We start from the raw sequence: 25086 nt of genomic DNA, 5'->3' as shown, positions 1-25086 counted from the left end.
ACATTTGAGCTTGTCGTAAATGAGAAGGAAGTCATATCATAGCTGAGATTCTTATTCCATAATGCATCAGAATGCAATTTATTTATTAGCATTATTCCAGCATATATCATGGCAACAAATGGTTAATCTATACACAAGCAGGGCAGTATGCATGATTTTATAAATACTGAGGTCCATATAAGTATTTTTCTAGGGCATGCATGTCTTATTTCTCTGCTTTACATACATGAATTTTCATACATCAAAAACCAAAGAATCAAATAATTATAAGATTTCAAACCATGTCAGTATGGAGAAGACTACTTGTGTTGGTTATTAGGAATACACTGTAAAAATTATTTTACCATCCTGGGCACACTGAGCTGTGTCAGTAAAGTAAACATAGGCTCACTGAATATAGGATCATTTTAGTGAATTAACTAGGCTATCAATAATTAGTTTATTAAATTAATTCACAATATGCACACACTCATTATAAACTTAATATGCTGAAATCCAACATCAGTAATGCAGTGGCGGAACTAGAATTTTATAAATTGGTTGGCCGAGGATACTTTATGTGGTGCATATCCCATGAAAGACAACTATGTGTAATTATTAAAAAAGCATGAATGAATGATTGCTGATTACTTCACATTACCCCACATTCGATAAATATTCATCTTGTGCTGCATAAACAAATAAACATGACTGAATATATATAAAATCACTTCTGATTTACTGTCTGTTAATGAAGCAAAAGGCTTCATGTTAACTGCAGTAACTTTAGTAAAAGTTGTTCAGGAAATTACAATAAACCTTAAAGGAACAGTATGTAGGATTGTGGTCAAAACTGGTACTGCAATCACAAAACTGGTGGCTAATACACAACATGGCAACATAAACATCAGTTGAGGGCTGCAACTCCACTTTTTAAATGACAATATCCTGACCATAACACTGTTGTGAGTGATATAAGTATTTAAAATGAAAATGATTTCTTAATGTCTAGTGACATATCAGGGCCATTTTATGATTAATTGATATACATTTATTACATACTGTTCCTTTAAACTTCATTAAGGATTTTGGCAAAAAAAGTAAATTATTTAAAAGTAAATATGGATGAATCTTTTTTACGAAGTTACAAAAGTTACAGTCAGGACCAGTGAATGATTTTCTCTTCTTTTGCTATTTAATTAACTTTAATAACTTTAACAGGTAGCTACTGTTTATTAGGCTTTAAGACCAAATGCAATAAAATGTTACATTGGGTTAAGACATAACCAGTTGTTTACTATAATACTCACTAAGATAGCTACATTCACAAACATGTGAATTTGTCCGTTTTAGCCAAAAAATGGGCTCATTTAAACTCTGTGCAAGCACGCTACAGGTGGATGAAGTGTTGTGACGGGGCGCGCACATGCGTTATCAAGTTCAAGGCAGCAATGCAGTCCAATACTGTGAATCTAATCATTAAACAGTAAAAGATCTCTTCAAGAATAAAATGGTGGCTTTGAATTTTGTTAATAAACATGCTGAATAACTGGAGGGAGTGAAAGTAGCGCATTAAATTTGGACACCCATCTGGCTCAGCTGCAGTAATGTTTCTTGTCTTGTCACCTTGACAATCACTGCGGTTTCATATTTTCTCATCATTAAACTTCTGTATAATAGTCAGCTTTTAATTACTTACAGTACATATTTCTTGCACTTACACTAACTGAAGTATGCGCATCTGTCCTCTTTTGAGTTGCACTTCTGTCTGCCTGGTTTGATTTTATTGGTCATCTCGGAATAAGTTTGCCTTTATCTTACTAAATGGGGCGCAGCGCAAGATCTGTTGGCCGATGACATCACACTACCCCGAGATTGCTGAGTGCTGAGAACATACTGAGTCATTAACCGTTGAATCAATCTCGCAGTGCTCAGACGTCACACGCCGATCAGTCTGCACAGCGCCGCAAGAAGCCAAACCAGCGCTGAGTGTTGAGTCAAATAAGACGAGCGTCAGACAATGACAGAGGTCCGGACATCGGGGACCTCAATAGTGGGTACGGCTATGTACGCAAACTGATCTAGACAAAAGTTGGGGGAACTGCAATTTGGCATCTTCAATCCACCTAACATGCCTGTTTTTGGACTGTAGAAGGAAGAGGCCTACCCGGACTTGTATCTTGTCTATCATCTCTGAAAATATCTTGTTTGATGCAGAAAAACGTAGTTCTAAACGTAGGTTCGTGGGGAGCCCAAACTTTCAGGCATGTCAATCATCATTAAGAGCATATATAAAGCAGCCACCATGTCTCCGCATCCACCAGCAATTCTTCCAGCATCCCTCCTCCTCTCCATCTCCTCCTTCACGGTGCTCTTTCTTCCTCTGTGCAGTACAGTTGAACTTTGGGCTAGAGCCCTGAGCCCGGTTGCATAAAGCACTATAAGTTTTTCCCTTAAAGCGTAACTAAACCCCTGGTCAGAGCCTGACTCCACCCACTGACAATATTTGAAAAATTCCAAGAAAAGTGGGCAGATCCCAACGGAGATAGAGGGGACGAACTAAGCTCGTACCAAGTGTGTGGTGAGATCGTAACAAGGCCGTGGTGAGCGTGAACCTGCTTACGTCACAAGTTATTTTTTGGACCCAATATCCAATAGGAAAATTCAACTGCAGTAACCACCGTGCAAATGTCAAAAAACTTACTAAAATCAATGAACAGCACTAATAAAGCATCATTCTTACAGATCATTAACTAAAAAACATTGGTTTAGGGTTTAGTTACTCTTTAAGTATGACACTTAAGGGGTAAGTTCCCCTTACCTAAGAGAATAATTTAAGTGTGTTGCATATAGTATAATCCCTTAAACGGTTATCTTAGGTAAGGGTAATCGTTAAGTGTTTCACGGCAGCGACCCAGGTTTGCCGCTATAAAATACTATTGTTGCCATGGCGATGCAACAGAAAAAAACTTTTTTCTGCAACACCCTTAAGTTTAAGCGTGAACTTAAGGGAAAATTACACTTAAGGTGCTTTATGCAACCGGGGCCTGGCCTTAGGTTCGCTCTCTCTCTCTAAAGGGGTAGAGCTCCCTTCGACGACAGCAAACCAAGTTTGTTTACCATTAATTAAGACTGAATAAGCGGGCGAACTAGTAAAAGAGTTATTTAAAGTGACAAGCTGAAAAAACTACGTCTTTCCCTAATGTTTAAGAACACGTCCGGGCCGGTGGAGGTGCAACACAATCTCCCAAACTTTTCCTCTCTAAACACTACATAGAGGCTGTTTACACTTGGTATTAAGATGTGTTTTCATCGATCGGATCACAAGTGGACGAGAGAGACACATCACGTTTACACCAGGTATTTTGTCCACTTTCGACCGCTTCTGTCCTGAATACTGTGAGGGATTGGTCTGTCGAGACAGTGGGCGAGTCTCTCCGCTGTCATTCAAACGCGAGTGGGAGTAATGATGATGAGTTTATATGGACGCGAACTTAATATTATGTCGGAGTCCACTGCTTGTTTAGCAAGTAAACATGCTGCAAAGTGTTTTGTACGTTTATATGTTAGAGCTTTCTCTGATTTTTCAGCGCAATTGATGAAATAGGATCGCGCAACTTTCACACGCTTGCAAAATGAAACCGCGGAGATCAGCCGCTTTAGTTTTATCAATGAAAGGGCTAAAAATAGCGCTGTTCACTGTGTGTTCGCGCCAGAAGTCAGAAAAGATGTAAAACATTGTGCTCAGTAACTCAGATTAGATAAATGGGTGGAGAGAAGGCAGTCGCGTGTGGCTGTTCGAACACATTCAACCACATGTGCGTTTACACTACAAAAGCAATTAGATCGAAGGGGTTTCGACTACCTCTGAATGTGTTTGAAAGTGGTCAAAAGTGGACGAGTTCAAAGCGTTTTGAACACCGTTTACACCTGGCATTAACGTCGTCCACTTGTGATCCAATCGACGAAAACGCATGTTAATGCCAAGAGTAAACAGCCTCAAAAACACAATAAACCACATAACATGTTGAGTGAAGGTGTATCAATTCACACTTCCCACCAGTCCTTTGTAAGGTTTGGCACGCAAAGTTATAATGGACTATTTCACATCCAGAGAGAAAGAATCGGATGGTTTAGAAGTTACTGATGAGGAGGATACTAGTCATGTGATTGACCATTTTGTATCTTTTACAACATACAGTACAGTAACAGTAAATCTTTCACCACGATACCAACTCACGTTTGGTATCAAAACCTATAATTGGTCAAATTTTACCATCTGATAGATTTTTGCAGATCGCATCAGAAATAAAAGGGAAATTCACAGCGATTTACTTTATGTGGGCACTGTGAAGCTCGCTGTGTGACACCATGCTGTTACAATGAAAGATGGCTGATAATGAGTCACTGCTGAGCATTTCTATTGAACTAAATTCTTTAATAGACTCAGCCTTGTCCAGGACAGCCATACCAACTTTCATTTGGTATCAAAACCTATAATTGGTCAAATTTCACCATGTTTTAATTCAGCCAAATTAGCAAAGGCAGAACAAATCTAGCCAAGATTAGTCAATCTAACCAAAACAGTTCATAATGCCTCAGGTACCACAACCGTGTCCCATACGACCCCGGGTCATATTAAGACATTCACAGCCGGCCGCACAAGCTAATTCTACATCCTAAAGATTAAACTGCATATCAGATAAAACACAGTCACTCTTTCAGACGGCTGCCGGTACTCACACTGCGTGTGGATTACTCCCTGTGGCCGCTCGAAAGCAAGTTCTGCTCGAACGGTAATCTCAGGTTAAGACTGTTACACCAATAAAACTTATCGCACGCTTACTTTGCATGAGAACAGGCTAGGGAGGAACCCAAGAGAAACAGACATGACTTAGTTCAGCTGGATGATTACTGAAAATCACAAAGTCTTAAGTGTAGATGATCATGCCACTGCTCTGAATGACCGACACTGAAATCAGAGTATAGGGCACTTTTATTTAGCCATTTATTTTGCAATCATCTCTAAATGTCACTCCCTAAAGCTACGAAGCATTTCAGCAAGGCATTATGGCTTAATTGATTTTTTTGATAGTAGAGCGCACCCTATTCTTTCTCACTCTTTGCTGGCTCATCAAAAATGTATTACATTTCCATGTAGCGCCAATTACCTCCCATTGATTTATTTGCTGGGAATTCCTAGTCCCAAGCTTTTCTTTGCATGTAAATAAACGTGGATTGGTTCATCCTTTGTAAGCGCTCAAAAGACTCTGATCCGTTGGAGAAAATCTCATTAAGTAGCTGTTGGGAAATTAAAATGACAACTGAAAAACGTTTCTGAAAAACAATGTCCCTTCGATCCTCTAATTGTTGTACATTTTTTTAATTATTGTCTTTATACCAATGAAAAAATAACTTTCATCAACTTAACTTTCATTAATATCATAAAATCAAAGCAAAAAAAAAAAAAAAAACATTAAGAATGGCCTCTTTGAGCTTCCATATGTGCTACTATAAATGAGAAATCGTATTGTATAATTCATCTTTGGTCTGCGGCTGCGCACAAGGCTTTCAGGGTACATTGCTTCCCACCATTTCAAGAACGAGTTGTTGTTATTCTTACGGAAAGCCGAGGACATTTGTAATCGCAATCTGAGGCCTGCCGAGATGCCACGCAAGATCCCGATAAGATTCTCTCTCCAAAATGAATCTCTACGGTGAAAGATCAGGCGAATGACAGAAAAGGATTTGACAAGCACAACCCAACAAGTGACAATGACAGCGCCGAGAGACCACCGGGTCCACTATCGGCGTGAGATCTTATTAGAGCGGCCCGGCTACCTCGGCGCAAGCTTGCACTTTACCCCCGTCACTGTCTTTTTAGCTCATGGACAGTAACATGCATCAGCAAACATACACACACAGGGATGCACACACAGCAGGAGAAAGGGAAAATGTAAAAAAGGTGAGATGGGGTGAGAAACCCTGAAGCTGAGATGTACTGTACCTTGGGAGGCATCAGGGTTGATGGTGGTAGTGGTGGGTGGGGGGGTTGTGGTGTGAACATCTAGATGGAGAAAATGGAAACACACACATAAGAGGTATTACATGAAGGAGAGAAGTCACAAAAGCACTAACAGAAAGACTGCATGTTAGTATGATAGAGATGAAACAAGCACGTCCTCTTCACTAGCTAACATAATAGCTCATAAATGTCCATGATTGAAATGTAAATGCCTGTTTGGAAATCTATCTGATTGGACGAGAGCCGTTTCAAAAGAGTGTTTTCTGGCACAGTAATCATACAGACAATACTACGACAACATTATTTCATCAGTGGTCTACATCAGGATTTTAGTATTATAAATAATTACATTTATCAACTAACTACACTGTAAAAAATCCTTGTTGCACTTAAATATTTCAGGTTAATCAACTTAAATTTACAATTCAGAGGAGTTGCTATAAATTATATAAATACTTTAAATAAGCTTAAAGGGATAGTTCACTTAAAAATGAAAATTCTGTCATAATTTACTCATCCTCGTGTTGTTTTAAACCTGTATGAATTTCTTTTTTCTGATGAACACAAAAGATGATATTTTAATAAATGATGGTAAACACCCAGCAGTAAGTGACCATTGACTTCCATAGTAGCAATAAAAAAATATTATGGAATTTAATGGGTGTGCTTAGCATCATTTATCAAAATATTTTCTTAATTTATCACAATACTTCCAAAATATTTTTTCCTACTATGGAAGTCTATGGTCACTTATTGCTGTGTGTTTACCATCATTTATCAAAATATATTCTTTTGTGTTCATCAGAAAAAAGAAATTCATACAGGTTTAAAACAACATGAGGATGAGGAGATGATGACAGAATTTTCATTTTAAAGTGAACTATCCCTTTAAGTTATTTCAACTTGACTCAGTCAAGAAAGTTGAAATTTATTGTAAATTAAGTGCAACAGGGAACTTTTATATTGTAGTCTATATAAACAAGTAACTTGGTTTGCAGATTGTTTCCATGTTGCTAATTGCTTTCTAATGCTACGTACACACCAACCGCGTAGCATCGCATTGCTCGCTCTAGTTTACCATATTTTCCTGGACTATAAGTCGCACCAATCAAAAATGCGTCAGTCAGATGAAATAACATATATAAGTCGCAGTGGACTATACGTGGCATTTATTTATAAAATTATTTCACAAAATCCGCGCCAAAGAACACACATTTCATCTGTAGAGGCAAGTTATTCAATTAAACAATAGCACACAGAACAGCAGTTATTTACACGATAAACAATAGCATACAGAACATACCTGCAAGGCTGAAGAGGATAAATTAACCGAACAAGCCAACTAGCATCAAGTTCACGGACTCATCATTCCACATCACTGAATCCACTGAATTACATAAATACCGGAGCAGCATATAGTGGACTCTTGCGGCTGTAGACGGTAATGGTCTCTCTTGCCTCATAAATGTCAAAATTAACTCACACAGACTTACAAGGCGCTCCTGAGAATAAGACGCAGCACCAGCCAAAATATGAAAAAAAAACGTGACTTATATTCCGGAAAATACGGTACTCGTGTGATTTAACTTTGTGTCATGCAAATTTTTTGCTTGAGTTGAATATTTTCAACTTATGCAAAGGCGCGTTTGAGGCGAATAGCATGTGTTTTCGCGGCAATCACGCCGCCCAATTTGCGGCATTCGCATCGCCATGCGCGAGGACATGTCTGATCGCGTCTTTACATTAACTTTGTATGTAATCTACTCGCGCAAATCGTTGAACTTGCATTTGATGTGTATGCCCCGTTACACATACACAGTACTTTATCTGTGTTTCAGCGTTTATTTACATGACAGAAAAACTACAAAAATGGGAATTTGTGAAAATGATAAAGTCATGTGCATGCGTATTAAGCATATTGCCAACTACTAGCCTGCCATGCATAATACAGCACTTTTAGGGATCTTAGTAGGGGCCCAAACACTTTCCAACTAATGATAAAACATCAAGGAGAGCGTAATACAGCACTTTAAGGGGAAGTTCACATGTCGCGCCTAAAATGCGTAGAAAACGCTAGGCACACTGCTTTCTCCTTCTTTCCAAAGCGCTCGGGCAGTTGCACTCCTGAGGTTCTTGTCACATGATCTGCATAGCGCTTTACTCGATGAGGTGCAGACGTGCCTGGAAAAAACGAGCGCTTCGCACCGTATCGCTACCATTATGAGTGTGCATACCGCGCACCTACATTTGAAATAACAAACTTGAGCGTGAAAAAAACTTGATATGTAAACGGCCCCTTAGTCAGTCGTGTTTTGTGGATCCATGCAGACATGGATTGTTATGAAACTGTTTGTATGTGAAACATTTAAAAAATTACTTAACAGTTTTACTACATCATTGTTAATGTACCCTAAAGGCCGAAGTATGGTCCATTTTTTACGCGTACGCAAGGTTCTGCATACAGTGCGCATAACGTAATTTTCATCATCAAAAGAGTGCATGCGTACTGTACACGCATCGCCGGATATTTAAAACCTGTGTACACTGCACATGTAGGTCATGCATGCGCCTACAGGTGAATGTAGTCTGTTGCTAGGAGATGTGTTGCATTTGTTCACAATGTGCACGCGCCAAATGCCTGTGTATACGTACATGTCAAATAATCTATACTTTGCAAGGCTGTGCATTCGACCATGCGCGTATGTTTGCGTACACGGAAAATAACAGTAAATAACATAAATAACTATACTCCGGGCTAAAGTGGTAGCAGAGTATTTTTTGTAGTGGAAGAAGGCTTTAAACTAATCTAAAGCCCTTTTCACACAGACATTACGGAAAATAAACGGAAAATGCACCCAGGACTTTTCTGGGAGCGTTTGATTTTTTTGTTCATTCACACTGCCAATAACTTGCCGGAATCGATGTGTGCGTTCACACCATAGACTGTAAAAAATATGTACATAGTGTCTGTGACGTCACCCATTGGTTTCTGAAGATCGTTTTTGAAGCTTTAAGTAGGCGTTGCCTGCCGTCGCCATCTTGGCCGCGCGCCATTGCGCATCACTCACGGATATCCGAAAATGGGTAAAGAGGGGGGATGTGGTTGAAGCTGAGGTGTCTGGTTGCTCAAACCATGCCCGTCTAGCTCGATTCTAGTGACCGCAGTGGCTGTTCACCCCTCACTCAAGTGGCCACGCCCTTAATTATGCAGTACTTTGAAGCTTAATATAAATTAAATAGAGGAGTTACAAAAAAATTCACCCCCCCTCACAGTTGTCATAAAGGGCAAATTTAGCTATACAGACCAAAAACTATTTTTGTACCAGACTGTAAACATATAATTACCTACTGTAAAGTTAAAGGGATACTTCACCGATTTAGCATTCAGCTTTGTATCTGTAGAAACCCGGCAGTATTACTGAATGACCATGTTTCCCTCCCTCATTTCCCCCTGAGAGGAGAGATATCTGCATTTTGGTTCTGCAAAAAAGTCCTCCGATGATGTAATATGACGATTTTTGCATCATCGGAGGACTTTTTTGCAGAACCAAAATGCAGATATCTCTCCTCTCAGGGGGAAATGATGGAGGGAAACATGGTCATTCAGTAATACTGCCGGGTTTCTACAGATAAAAAGCTGAATGCTAAATCGGTGAAGTATCCCTTTAACCATTTTTAACATGGGGGTCTATGGGAATTGATTCCCTTTTGGAGCCAGCCTCAAGCGGCCAGTCGATGATTTGCAGTTTAAGTCAATTCCGTACTGGCTTCATCGGAAAGATCGGAAAGTTGCCCCTCGGTTCACACAGATCCCGGAAAGTCTTGCACTTGGGATGTCCTCGGCATTGTTTCTGTGACTGAGGGCTTTCCGGGTATCTTACGGCAATGTTACTAGGTCATCTTTCCGGGAACGATCCCAGAACATTTACGGGATGTGTTTGCATTCCCACTAAAGCTGGTCTGCCAATTTTACAGGTATTTTCTGGGAGCAAAGTGCTATGTGAATGAGGTTTAAATGATTTAAACCCCAATTAATATTTCATGTCCATTCATTTTTTTATTTGGTAGTTTTTAGGCAGCCATATAAAAACTGTGATAATGTACAGTGAAATGGTCATTAGACTCCAGGCAATGGTTTTCTAAGCGGCCTACTGTTCGAATTTTTTACACTAGTTTGCTGTGGCACAGCACCCTGTGAAATGTTAAAGCACTCCACTTGATTTCCTGTTATACAGAAAGCAAGGAAATGAGAGAATGAAGTAAAATGACTTTATGAAAATCATTTATTAATAAACACGCAGAGTCCATATTCCACACTCTTCGCACACAGTCATCAGAATAATGGCGCGCCGGCAAATGCATGCGAGCTACTGTGCTGCGACTGTGCAATGTGACTGTCTTTACACTTTTACCACGGATACTCATGCGCCTTGCTGTGGAACAGTCTCAGCAGGCAAAATTGCCTGGTTGTCTCCATCACTTTATTGTCTGTGCTCCATCAAAAGATCTCAGTAGGGGCCCAAACACTTTCCAACTAATGATAAAACATCAAGGACAGGATAATATCTCTGAATGTAGATGCTGGGAGACGCATCAACGGATGAAAATATTTCAGGGATTTCGGGTGCCGTGACCGATCGCAGACGGGTTTGGGAAATGTCATAGTCCCGCGGCTGAAATTGTGCATGCAGGAGATATGGCCAACACAAAGGTCTGAATGGGATGTGGCATGCATAATACTCAAGCAAACAAGAATTTTCCATGGGCAATTTGCAGGCCGGGTGACTCTCGGCTCGACGTTATGAGCACCGAGATGTGAATGCGTTTGGACGTGCAATATTTCCATTTGTATGTGATGGACGGAAATATGAAATTCCAATCACGGCGTGTGAAAATAGACGATACGAGTACTTATCACGAGTAGAATTGTCCTGACAACACTTGCAAGATGTGTCCTCGGAAAACCTACTGGCTATATCCTACCGTCTCTGAATAATGCTAAATGTGTTGAATCTTTGCGTAATGGTCCGTGTTTGCACTGTGAGCTGGTGTGAGTCTTTCTTATGTTCACATCAAAAAACGTTTGTGAACTGTAATCATCCTACAATGATCTGAATATTGCACAACTCCTAATTAATATTAGTATAAATATTAGTACAACATTTCATGACACAGGCAGTTTGGGAACCAACAGATGGTCTGGTAACTGAATAAATGGAGGTAACTGAATTTATTATGACTAGTTTTCTCCCATGTCTTACACGGTACGGACAAAACCTGCAAAGAAAACCCAGAGATAATGAACAGGGGTTGGTGTGCTATAGTGGAAAAGGCTAAAGGCTTGTAACCAGAAGGTTGCTGGTTATATTCCAACTAGAAGCGAGTCCTGAGTTATCACCATTGTGCCCTCAGGCAAGGCACAGAGTCTGGGATGCTTTCTGGAGGATTATTCTTTAATACAATTACATCTACATTCAAGAGCTTTCCTTTAGTAATGATTTGTAGCACAGCACAAGCAATGCAAAAGGTCATGGGTTCAATTCCCAGTGAATGCACATGCTGCATATGAAAACACACACATGTAAAAAGCAACTAATATAGATACACTGTCTGCACTAAATTTAAATAAACATGGTAATCTGATTTCATCACTTGCAAAATGACATTGCAGACAGTAAATCTCAAGGATCCGATTTGAAAAGCAAATTGGATTTGTGTGCAGTGTGAACAAAGCCTTCGAGTGCATGTTAAATGATCTATGCAAATCTATTGAAAGCCCTAAAAGTATTCAATTGCTTTGCTTTATGTAGTATTTCAACGCATATCCGTGATGTCAAATGTATTATGCTGTCACAGCAGAAATTAAAGCGGTTGAAAGGCTGTCTAATACCGTTAAATAAACAACACACACGCTCTCGTACCGCATATTAGCAAGCACGACAGACTGCTATTCTTTTTTTGGCATCTTTTCAAAGCTCACAGAAGAGCACTAATCATTCAGAGACTAAGACAGTTGGGGAAAAACAGATAAGATTGTGTTTGTGGCACTGCGACTGTGTTACATGGGTTTGACTGAGAGAAGATCTCCCGAAGGAGACTGAATATGGAGGTTAATGTAGGACATTATCTGTATCGATACTTATTCGTTCCCTATAGGCTTTAGCGCTGAACATTGGGTGACTGCAATTGAAACATAAGCTGTTCCCACTGGGACAGACATTGGTTAAAAAAACTGCAGTAAATAACAACTTTACCATCCTACTGTATAGGCAGAGCCCGGATTTAAAGAGCCCCTATTTACCTTTTCATGATTTTACATTTCTTTTGGTGTGTAAGTACATGTTAACGATTTGCAAAGTTAAAAAGTCTACGATGACGCGAGTCATCATCTCCAGCTGAAATCTCTTTTCTTGGACTACAATGAACGCAAGGATACACTTCATACTTGGGTTTTTTATGCTATTAGAGAATACATCATGAATACATATGCAATCATAAGGAAGATTTTTGTTAGCTGTGAAATAATAATGCGGTAAAAATAATACTTGTCTATAAATGATGGTGCTTTTTAACCTCTCGACGCGCATTAGCTCGGGGGTGGAAAGACGTCAGTTTTTTTAACGCTGCTAACAATATCTATATAGCCTACTGTCTACAAAAATGAATAATATTAACATTACTATACACCTGATAAGGAACACTGTGCCGTACACGGTACACCCCCTCCCTTGCACGTGAGGCTGCATTATGTCAATGTAACTTTGAAGCATTAAATCTTCAAAATATACGGTCATGCGGCACATCGTTGTAAAGCTTAGACTTTCGGGTTTCCATTAAGCACACACAAAGCATACTATGATTTTTAGCAGTCATAAAACTGTAAACTAGTTGTTAGTTACCTGAACCGTGCAGTGCCGATTTAGGATATTTACTCACAAATTGTTCATAAATCCCCAAAAGTCCAAGGAAATGGAATATCCAAGCCTTTTAATCCAAAACGATTTGTTCATTTCACAATCTTGACGTTTCTGACCGAATTACGATATAAATAGTGTATACAATTAGTTCACTAACAGACATTCGTTCGAATCTCACTTTTTATTCACGATTTATAATGACTATATTTGGATGTCACGTTTATTGTGCAACGTCTGAGGAACAAATACGCCCCCTTGTGGAATTTCAGCCGTTCCATAAGAGGCTACAAGGTCTACAGGTTTAGCATCAGTGTATGGTCTCTTTTTTGAGATACAGATGCTCTAGCATTGTAAATATAGTATTTTGTTACAGAAGTCCAGATGATAACATGCAAAATATAAACGGGACTCCTTACCTTTGTGTTGATATAACGATCGCGAATCGAATCCAGTCAGTTTCAGATTTGTGAATAGCCCATAAAAACTCTCCAATAAAATACATCCAATGACCATTTTTGTCCACAAACGCGTATAATCCGTGAAATATAGATATATTGTCCATTGTTTACATCAGATTTCACACGAACGTCTTGTAATAGAATATAATATACAATCTGAGGACTATTTACATGGTAACACTTGTATATGAGACTACACTCGCGTTCAAAACCGCAGTCAAACATTGTTTCTAAAAGTAGGCGGGAGTATAATAAATAATATCCAAACAGCGCTGTCAAATATCGTGACGTCATCTGACTCGCTCGTTCCTTCCATGACTTCATGAAAAATATCGATAGACAGGACGTGTAGCCAATTAGATAACGAATCCAACGATCTTTGTGTGACGTTTTATTTCGAGGGGTGGAAATGGCATTTTATACGCTTACATAAGGATAAATAATAATAAGAACAAACGTGTATGCATGTAAACAAAAGACTTTTATTTTGGGGCTGACTGGCACTTAGAAAAGGCACTACTCTTACAAAAACTCTTGCAAAAACCTCATTTTTGGGCCTATTGACCTTAAACATGAAATGTAACTTCTTTAAACTTGTGGCATCATTGCATTTCTGGGTTTCACACACATATTTATCATTTAGATTTTTAGTATTAAAAAAGATGTTATGCAAAAAACATTTTATTACAATGTACTTCAGCCTCTCTAACTTTTTAAATTTTTATCTTAAAATAATTTTGAAACCTGATTTTGAAGCTCAAAGCTATCTAATGATACCACAGTTATGCTTATACTCTAAACGGTTTAGTAAAAACAGCCATTTTAGTGAAAGTAGGTCTTTTCATGGTTTGGGCCAGAGTGGGGGTGCTTTTCAAGAGGTTAATGTCCACATCTTGCTCATACTGCAGTAAGAGACACCACTACATCTGTAAGTTTTAACCTTGTGTTAAATGGTGTGTACTGATTGTGCTACAGGCATGATTGATACCTCAAATTATGTTTGTATATTAGGATTTGATTATTGTGCTATTAATTAATTTAATAAATCATGCTTTAATGTAGTAGGACATCTTCTTGGATCAAAAACCTTTCTTTGCTCATCATTTTGTCAACCAGACCACCCTAAATTCATCGGTTCATAGCAATGTTGCTCCAGAAATAACAAGGGATGTTGCTTCAACAGTCAGTGAATAATTTACCTAAAAATAAAAATCCTGCTATTACTCAGCAAGCAATAGCAGTCATTTCACTGACTAAATTAACTATAGACCCGGTATGAGTAACCCACTTCTAGCTAAAAATAAACTTGAATTTGGTTACATGTCGTTTTTGACTAAATAACTTTCAACCTTCAAGGCATTTTGTGGTATAGTCACAAAATAGTTTATTTATTCATTTATTTGTGTTCATGAACACGATTTCCCTTTTTTTATGTCATTGAGCATGAATGTCTTTCTCGTTTCACTCAACACAAATTTCGATATGTTTTTCGTGTCCCCAAACGTGACTTTGTGTCTCATTTTATGTATTGTTTATTTATTTATTTATTTTTTTTGAAACCATTTTCCCTTGTGGTGGGGTTCGATCTGGGCTTTGGGTTAGGATCTCATTTTATGTATTGGTTTCTCCATTTTTACTGATTTTTAAACTATTGTCGCTTGGGGTTAGATGTCGAGTTTGGGTTAGGATATCTGAAATGTTACAGAAAGTAGTTCTAACCCCAACCCTAACCCTAAATTAGAAAAAATGATAAACCAATACATTAAATAACATGAAAAAAGTCGTGCTTGGGGACACGAAAAACAATACATAGAAATGTTGTGACACAAAACCAACATATTTGCTCATTGACCAAAAAAAGAGGAAAATCTTATCCATGAATCAAATATTTCATGACTATAACACGAAATGTCTTGAGATTGGGCTGGATATTTCATCATGTAAGCAAAGTCTATAGTGATTTTAAGGTGCTTGGTTTTATTTATTTATTTTATTTTATTAAGGTGTCTGGGCTGTGTTTGGACAGCTATTAGATGCTTTAAAAGCAAAATTGCTTGCTGGGATACTTCAAGTTGTTATCACTGCAAAAACAGACATTTAAGGATGCATTAATATTTTATACAATTAAAGTAAATAGAGACTGAGGCTGTCAGTCAGTAACATTCTGCTGAACGCAATTCAAAACATGTGAACACGACGGCGAGTAAAAAGCAAACATGCAATTAGCCGGACTGAATTGATTTGCTCCACCAGTAAATTAAAAGCATTGCCTGAAATCCACCTGCAAGCAATATTCCACCGTGAATACAGTACTTCAAAAACACAGACGGGATGTTAATAGAAATGCACTCATTCATCTGGAAGGCATGATTAGTGCGGGAATCAATTCTCTTGTGCGCACCAATTTGTACTTAGCTGTTTTTGGCCTGATTTTAGAATACTTTAAATAAACATAAGAAGTCTCCAATGTAAGCTCTTATTAAAAATATTCAAACCTCTAAAGCTCACTAAATACTTTCACTTTGCATTTTGTTTTTTGTTAATGGAAAACACCACAGTTGTTCAATATTTTACTATGTTCTTACCTCAACTTAGACTAAATTATGCACACCTATCTTTTTAATGCGTGCACTTTTAATCTTTGTACAGCGCCTCGTGAATGTGTTAGCATTTAGCCTAACCCCATTCATTCCTTAGGATCCAAACAAGGATGAATTTAGAAGCAACCAAACAAACACTTGAATGTTGTCCCTATTTAAAGACTGTTACATGAGTAGTTACACGAGTAAGTATGATGGCACAAAATAAAACTTTTGTTTGGAGCCATAGGAATAAATGGGGCTAAGCTAAATGCCAACACATTCACAAAGCGCTGCACAAAGATTAAGTGCACGCATTGAAAAAAGATAAGTATGTATTCATTCATCAAAGTTGAGGTAAGAACATAGTAAAATATTGAAAAACTGTGGTGTTATCCTTTAAAGGAATAGTCTACTCATTTTCAATATTAAAATATGTTATTACCTTAACTAAGAATTGTTGATTCATCCCTCTATCATCTGTGTGCGTGCACGTAAGCGCTGGAGCGCGCTGTGACGCTTCGATAGCATTTAGCTTAGCCCCATTCATTCAATGGTACCATTTAGAGATAAAGTTAGAAGTGACCAAACACATCAACGTTTTTCCTATTTAAGAGTTATACGAGCAAGTTTGGTGGTACAAAATAAAACGTAGCACTTTTCTAAGCGGATTTAAAAGAGGAGCTACATTTTATGGTGTAACTTTTGGGAGTACTTTGACTTGGCGCAGTAACACCCTCCCTCTCCCATTATGAGAGTGAGAAGGGGAGCGGACTTTTCAGGCGAGTCGAAGTACTCCCAAAAGTGCTATTACGCCATAAAATATAGTTCCTCTTTTAAATCCGCTTAGAAAAGCGCTACGTTTTATTTTGTACCACCAAACTTGCTCGTATAACTACTCGTCTTAAATAGGAAAAACGTTGATGTGTTTGGTCACTTCTAAATGGTACCATTGAATGAATGGGGCTAAGCTAAATGCTATCGAAGCGTCGCAGCGCGCTCCAGCGCTTACGTGCACACACACAGATGATAGAGGGATGTATCAACAATTCTTAGTTAAGGTAATAACATATTTTAATATTGAAAATGAGTAGACTATTCCTTTAATAAAGGCTATTGCGGTACCGCTGTTGTGACAATATCTACCTTACATCACAGACAAAATGTGAATGAAGACAAAAGTGAATCCCCAATGTGGTCAAAAAGAGAAGAGCCCAACCCTGGATTTTTTTTTTTTTTTTAGAGTGAACAGTCGGATCTAGATAATCTCTAGATAACAGTCGGATCTATCTCTAGATAATTTTAAATGACCTCATTATAATGATAAATGATAAGAAACCTACAATGATTGCATTAAACTAGTACTTGATCAGGGCGGCAGGTTTTCATTTGCAGGCTACATCGCCTGCTTTAAAAAACATTATCTTACTGAAAGTCTAAGTGATAATCAAGTGTATAAAGTGAAGCGTTTCAACTATAGCCATGCAGACCTCTAGGCCTTTCTCCAGCTCACTCGTAGTCTGGAGTTCGAAATTGTGTCCTAGTTTTAATAACTGGGACAAATGGTGAACAATCAATAGCGTCAGAAGTTATTGTTAGGTATCCTGAGCAATGCAATGCACAGGAAAAGTGTCAATGAAAGCTTTAAGATCCGGATAGCTTTGCACTTGGCTTTGGATCTGTGTAGGGAAATAGCAAACGTCAACTTGCAACATAGCGCCTCTTGCTTTTAACATCAGTTCACTGTACCGAGCATCACGCAGTTCATAATACCGAATATCTTCACTCATAAATGACAGACAGATGAGAGGCAGCTATGCTTGAATGGCTGTGTTAAAAACAACACAATCTGTCTTACACAGTAGGTATTATAGAGACAACACACTAAATGTGTTAACACAAATAAAATATTAAAACATCTTTCTTAGAGTGTATATGCTCCTCCTGTACTGACGGAGGTGAAGTATCTTGTTCAAGGGCAAAATAGCAGTAGCTAAGAAGTGGCTGTGAAAGGACTTAAGCATCCGTCTTTCAATTCACAGTATGGATGTTTCTGCACCGAGCCATTCACAACTGCCAGAACCGGGATCAAGTCGGATTTTAACCCGGCACCTCTTCACCTCGAGACCCAAACAAAATAGGCACTTATAAAAGTCGTGGCATAGAGATCCTCTGGAGAAGTCATACCGCTACAGCGCATTAACCAAACAAAACGTATTGCACTCTTTGCTTTGCACTGGAGGAGGCTGTATATCACAAAGCTTTTAAACAAGATTTGCAGCCCAATTTTCTTTTGTTTAGGGAGAACGCAGAGCAGAAACAGAGAGAAAGAGTGGCACATCTGGATACGGAAAAATTGGATGATAATTATGGTGCATTATTGTAACGTACAAAGAAACATGGTATCATTACAAATCATCTGAAGCCCACTCTGCATCATGTCTTAGATGCTCTTATTTTTACACAATAAAAATGTTTTATCAGGTAATTTAAAAATGCTTCATGTGATGTAAATTACTTCATACTGTTTCACTAATTTAAATAATTGAATTATTTTGTAAAGGTTTAGTTCATGTAAAAATAGCTCCTCATCAGTATAGTTTTATGCATAATATGATATATTAATTTGATCAAAACTGCTCTAACTTTTTAATTGGCCTAAAATGTACAGAACTATATGCATGTATAAAGTTTTATAATCTGTTTAATTTCCTTATAGCAGCACCCTGCTTATTATTTTGTTTATAATTATAGTAATGACTCTGAAACCAAGTCACGAAACAGATAAATATAAACTTTATGCTTATTTTCTAGCAAATTAACAAGAATACCATTTAGTAGGACTACAGTAAGTGCCAGAGGCAACACGGCATGTATTTTTATTTTATTTGCAGGATTTTTTCTACTAACTCAAGTTATCAAGTCATGACATGCATGTTTTCGTATCTCATGTATTCCTTTGCAAATTCACATTAGCCCTTAAAGTTATTCGATCGGACATCGAAACAGCTCAGCTCATTCAAGTCATGAATGTAGTAATGGATTAACCCTTTACTTGGCACAGGCTTTTTGAGTGGGGGGTGAAAATGTAAAGTAACCAATTAAATTAATATAACTCTGTCATTTTTTGGTCTAGAAGCCTAATTTTGGTCTTGTTTTAAATTAAACACTTTATTTTTACGGAAGTGTCTGGAGGTTAAAATATGAAATAAGATTTTTTTATAGCGGTTTAAATGTATTTTAATAAATAAAATAATTCAATATAGTATTATTTTATACACAAAATTATTTGTGTTCACTCTAAAAAACGATTTGTTGGCTGAACAACCATTACTTATTAATGTAATTAGATTAAACACTCACAAAAAAAATTATTTTTTAACTTTTCAACCTTTACTTAACATATTTAGTATGTGTAACACAAAAAAATTAAGTTGCCAGGTGAACTTAAATGTATGCAAAAATAAGTAATGCCAACTACTATAACAATTGCATTAAAATTAAGTAAATCTAGCATAACATTTTAAGTAACTAGAGCCACGTGATATGCAAGTTTCCCATGATGCCTTTCCAGCCAAAAATTCTGACCTCTGTCATAGCCATTTTGTGAAGCACATGCACTGTAATAAAATCCAACTTCAAATTGTTCTTTCAACAAAGATAATTAAGTAACAAAGTTTTTCTTGTAGAAGGGCGTCAATTCATTATTTTGTGTTCACTGAATGAAATAAGCATAATCTTTCAGCTAACAAATATAATTTTGTTTACTGGACGTAGATATATAAGTTTTTGTCAAATTCGTTTACCCAACTTGCCAAATTGAGTTATCTGAACAAGCAATTAAAAAAAAAACAAAGGTCGGAATGGTTACCAGCATGCGTTGCGACATGTTCACTTCCTTGGTTAATATTTACTAAAAAAGATGACTGTTTTAATGTTTGCTGGCTTTATTTATGTTGGTATGTTGTTAATGTTAGTTATATGTTGTATTTAGAGTTATTTTGAAAGAATGATGTTTGTTCATTGTTACCATGATTGAGAATATGTGTTATATGAACTTAAATATTTGAGTTCATGTAACATTCTTTAATACTTAAAAATGTAGGTACATAAAAAACAGGTTTTCTTGTTAATTTTGAGTAGTGTGATGCAAAAATTGTGCATATATATTTTAAGTAAATCCAACAGATCATTTTTTAGAGTGTTGGTTTGCTGTGAGGTTTACTGCATACTCTTGTCACAAATAAAAAAATTACAGTCACTGCAATATTATTACTGCTAATAGGTTTTTATCTAATATATTCTTAGACCTTTCTAACAATATATCGTTTGTCGTAATAGATTAATATTTACATTCAAAATATTGAAGTAAACTCATGTGTCCCACTCACGGGACAGTGCCAAGGTGTAAATGGAAAAGTGATATTTGTACACTTCTATCATTTACGTGCCAAGTGTTTCTTTGGTATCACACTATATACGCCTGATGATTTTAGGAAACTTAAACGGTCCGTGTGCGATATACTCACAAATTAGCTAATGAACATCTGCTTCGTTCCACATCTTTCTGTTCGCCGCTTTATGAAAACTAAGTGGAAAAATGGAGTGCAAGCATGAGGAGTCATAAGCGTTTGCTCAGCCACCGAAAATGCTGTGTAGTAAAAAGCTGCCACCCCCTCAGGAATAGCATTAAAAGTAAGTCTGACAGGCAGGAGAAGTATATCGTGTGCTCGGGATTATCAAGCTACACGAGGTCTTTCCACTTGTTAGACTTCTCTGAGGTAGGTCATGCTCCACAATTGCTGAGTAAATTGATTTAGAAATGCGCCACAAGACGCATTATTTAAAGCAAAGTGGGAGCGTTTGGGCCTTGCTAAAAACAAAAGACAACTCTCGTAGCAACATAACAAACTCGCAGCATTTCTACAGTATTTTAATAAGATCTGAAAATATTTGTAGATTTCTCATCTGCATTATTAAACAAAGAAGAGACCTTTTAACTTGTCTTCTGATTCGGGGTCAGGTGGTTGGAAGGCCTATGAAATGAAAGATCCAATGGCAGAGGAGGGTGTTAGAGAAAACCTATTTAAATGTTTAGATTCAGACAAGTTTAGTTTGAGATAAATCCTGTCTTTCTGTGTAACTGCATGGTGTAAACAGAATGAGGAGGTGAAGTAATCAGCAGGTGGTGCTCGCTCAGGTAAAGGTGACAGACATTGGGTAAAACTGGAAGAAGAACCAGACCAGACACCGCACACGCCAGCCATCTGCACGCTGATGACATCATTTCCAAACACCTGCCTCTGATATTGGCCTTATGAGAGACCAATAATAACTGGCAGCGAAACACCCACCCATCTCTTTAGGGTTTTGCCTTTAGCTCAAACAGGACAGTTTGCAATAGCTGCAGCTGGCTGCCCATTAGCCGTCCTGAACACAACCTGCTTTAAACAATAACAACACTTCAATTCTTCTGTAGTTAAAGCAAAGCTTTGTTAAATCACGGGCGTCAAGTGGCGCTGTCATAGCAATTATTGCCGTGCTTTGAAAAATCCAGCTGTCGGCCCTTGTTAAGAATTAAACATGCACAGAACACAATGCACTTCCTGTGTTAATAAGACTACTAGTAGGAAAAACTCTCAGGTGAATCCTATTCAATAAAACAATTAGCCCTCGATTGCATGCAAGCCTTATGTTTGCTATTTCAAATGTTTAATTCACTGCTCTTGCACAAAATGGTATTGTGATGAAAATCAAAACAAATTTTAATTAAAAATGTCAGATGGTTTTTAAGTACACTTTCCACTAACAGTGCATAACAGAATAAGTTTGTTCTTGCCTTTATATTCCTAAAGTTCCTAAAATACATAGACAAAGTTTCTGCAATATTCTATAGTGCCTGCATTCATATTTGCGTATTTCCAACATATTCATATTCAGCCGATTGTTGCAGAATGGTGCTTCTGGGCTGCAAACACATTCATGCACTTCTTATCATACAAATAATTTAAATGGCTTTAAATGTTTTAAAATGTGTGAGAAATAAAAAATGTGTTTATGAAGGCAGTTCTCCTGAGAAAAATGTGCTCCATTTTTAATTTTAAAAAATGACAGACGGAAAGTATTGTAACCAAAAAAGCTTTTTACAGCTTCATTCAAAGTCACCCATTCATTATTTACCATTTTACCGCCATCTTATATTTATCATGTTTCTGCAAAATGAAGAAACCCAGAGGCAACACTGTGCAATAGAGGGTTAAACTGCTCTGTCCTTCACTCGTAACACCAAACAACAACACTACACAGACATCTGTAGCATTACAAACAGGAAATATTAAGTTTAAGAGAAACAACTTTCTTAAGCCGACATAATTACATGTGAAACCTGAAACATCAAACAGATGATTACATCACTCGCTGGTTGTTCAGACAAAGATTAAGCCACGACTTATACTGTAAACTAACCATTAGCAGCATGGTTTATCTTCATTTGTCTGGGAAGCTGGTTATAAGTGGTTTGTTTAAAGACACACATTAGGTTTGATTACGTACCATACACATAAAGGATGTAATCATCGTAGGCTTCCCCCACTAAGTTGGATGCCACGCAGCGGTACGTCCCGTTGTATGACTTGTTAAGGTTTTCGATGTAGAGATCAGAGCCGGTAATGACGGCGTGGGAGGGGAAATCATCATCCACTTTGAGCCAGTTAATTTGATGAGGCCTGTATAATATCAGAGTAAGCATTTAGTGCTCAGCGTGAAAAAGCTCAGGCAGAAGATAATGCACTTTATCTATTTATCTATCGATCTATTGCATCTTTGGATAACCTTCATTTACATTACTATTTCTGTCTATCTGTCTGTCCATGTTATTTTTTTACAACCTTGCAACCAAACATTGGCAAAAGTAGCAAATTGCACATAACCTACATTTACATTCATCATTCTGTCTATCTGTCTGTCTATGTTATTTTTTACAATCTTAAAATCTGTAAAATAATGCAAGCAAACATTACGCAATACAGTAACCAGTAATAATGTAAGTTTCTGTAAACACAGTTTATTACTGGACTTAAATAACAAATGGCATCTTGAGATAACCTTCATTTAGGTCTGGCTGTCTATCTATGTTATATTTTAACGACCTTAAAATTTGTAAGATAACACAAGCAAACATTACATAATACAGTGTCCAGTAATAATGTAAATTACTGTAAATGCTGTTTATTATGCTGCATCTTTGGATAACCTTTTATTTATGTCCATCTTCTCTGTCTGTCTATCTGTCTCATGTTATTTTTACGAAGATAAAGCAAGAAAACATTACATAATACAGTGACCAGTAATACTGTAAATTACTGTAAATGCTGTTTATTATGCTGCATCTTTGGATAACCTTTATTTATGTCCCTCTTCTCTGTCTGTCTGTCTGTCTGTCTCATGTTATTTTACTGAAGATAAAGCAAGAAAACATTACATAATACAGTGACCAGTAATACTGTAAATTACTGTAAATGTTGTTTATTACTGGTGTGTAAAGTAACAACGTGCATCTTTGGATAACCTTTATTAACGCTCATCTATCTGTCTCATGCTATTTTTATGAAGATAAAGCAAGCAAACATTACATCATACAGTGACCACCAGTAATACTGTAAATTACTGTAAATGCTGTTTATTACTGGAGTAAAGTAACAAAGTGCATCTTTGGATAACCTTCATTTACGTCAATCTTCTCCGTCTGTCTGTCTATCTGTCTTATGTTATTTTTACAAAGATGAAGCAAGCAAACATTACGTAATACAGTGACCAGTAATACTGTAAATTACTGTAAATTACGTTTATTACTGGACTAAATTAACAAATTGCATCTTTGGATAACCTTCATTTACATCAATCTTCTCTGTCCGTCTGTCTGTCTTATGTTGTTTTTACAAAGATACAACAAGAAAACATTACGTAATACAGTGACCAGTAATAATGTAAATTACTGTAAATGCTGTTTATTACTGGACTAAAGTAACAAATTGCATCTTTGGATAACCTTCATTTACGTCCATCTTCTCTGTCTGTCTGTCTATCTGTCTTATGTTATTTTTACAAAGATAAAGCAAGCAAACATTCCGTAATACAGTGACCAGTAATAATGTAAATGACTGTAAATACTGTTTATTACTGGACTAAAGTAACAAAGTGCATCTTTGGATAACCTTCATTTACGTCAATCTTCTCTGTCTGTCTATCTGTCTCATGTTATTTTACTGAAGATAAAGCAAGAAAACATTACATAATACAGTGACCAGTAATACTGTAAATTACTGTAAATGTTGTTTATTACTGGTGTGTAAAGTAACAACGTGCATCTTTGGATAACCTTTATTAACGCTCATCTATCTGTCTCATGCTATTTTTACATAGATAAAGCAAGCAAACATTACATCATACAGTGACCACCAGTAATACTGTAAATTACTGTAAATGCTGTTTATTACTGGAGTAAAGTAACAAAGTGCATCTTTGGATAACCTTCATTTACGTCAATCTTCTCTGTCTGTCTGTCTATCTGTCTTATGTTATTTTTACGAAGATGAAGCAAGCAAACATTACGTAATACAGTGACCAGTAATACTGTAAATTACTGTAAATTACGTTTATTACTGGACTAAATTAACAAATTGCATCTTTGGATAACCTTCATTTACGTCCATCTTCTCTGTCTGTCTGTCTCATGTTATTTTTACAAAGATAAAGCAAGCAAACATTCCGTAATACAGTGACCAGTAATAATGTAAATGACTGTAAATACTGTTTATTACTGGACTAAAGTAACAAAGTGCATCTTTGGATAACCTTCATTTACGTCAATCTTCTCTGTCTGTCTGTCTATCTGTCTTATCTTATTTTTACGAAGATAAAACAAGCCAACATTACGTAATACAGTGACCAGTGATACTGTAAATTACTGTAAATGCTGTTAATTTCTGGACTAAATTAACAAATTGCATCTTTGGATAACCTTCATTTACATCAATCTTCTCTGTCCGTCTGTCTGTCTCATGTTGTTTTTACAAAGATACAACAAGAAAACATTACGTAATACAGTGACCAGTAATAATGTAAATTAC

General features: G+C 37.1%; 1 protein-coding gene across 3 annotated transcripts in view; it reads right to left on the bottom strand.

Moving 5' to 3' along the window:
- cadm1b (cell adhesion molecule 1b) overlaps positions 1-25086 on the bottom strand; it is a 234965-nt gene that overhangs the window by 34145 nt on the left and 175734 nt on the right. For 2 of the 3 annotated variants that reach the window (XM_055196277.2, XM_055196276.2), the window contains 2 exons: positions 22511-22683; positions 5987-6046 (listed from right to left, as the gene is read on the bottom strand). In XM_055196277.2, coding sequence (XP_055052252.1) covers positions 5987-6046; positions 22511-22683 — 233 coding nt within the window. The remainder of the gene's footprint in view (positions 1-5986; positions 6047-22510; positions 22684-25086) is intronic. The other variant, XM_055196278.2, reaches the window with a different exon arrangement.

The sequence above is a fragment of the Misgurnus anguillicaudatus genome, chromosome 24, assembly GCF_027580225.2.
Source record: "Misgurnus anguillicaudatus chromosome 24, ASM2758022v2, whole genome shotgun sequence".
Taxonomy (NCBI): Eukaryota; Metazoa; Chordata; class Actinopteri; order Cypriniformes; family Cobitidae; genus Misgurnus; species Misgurnus anguillicaudatus.
The sequence above is the reverse complement of the archived record's forward strand: the minus strand, read 5'-3'. Positions and strand labels throughout refer to the sequence as shown.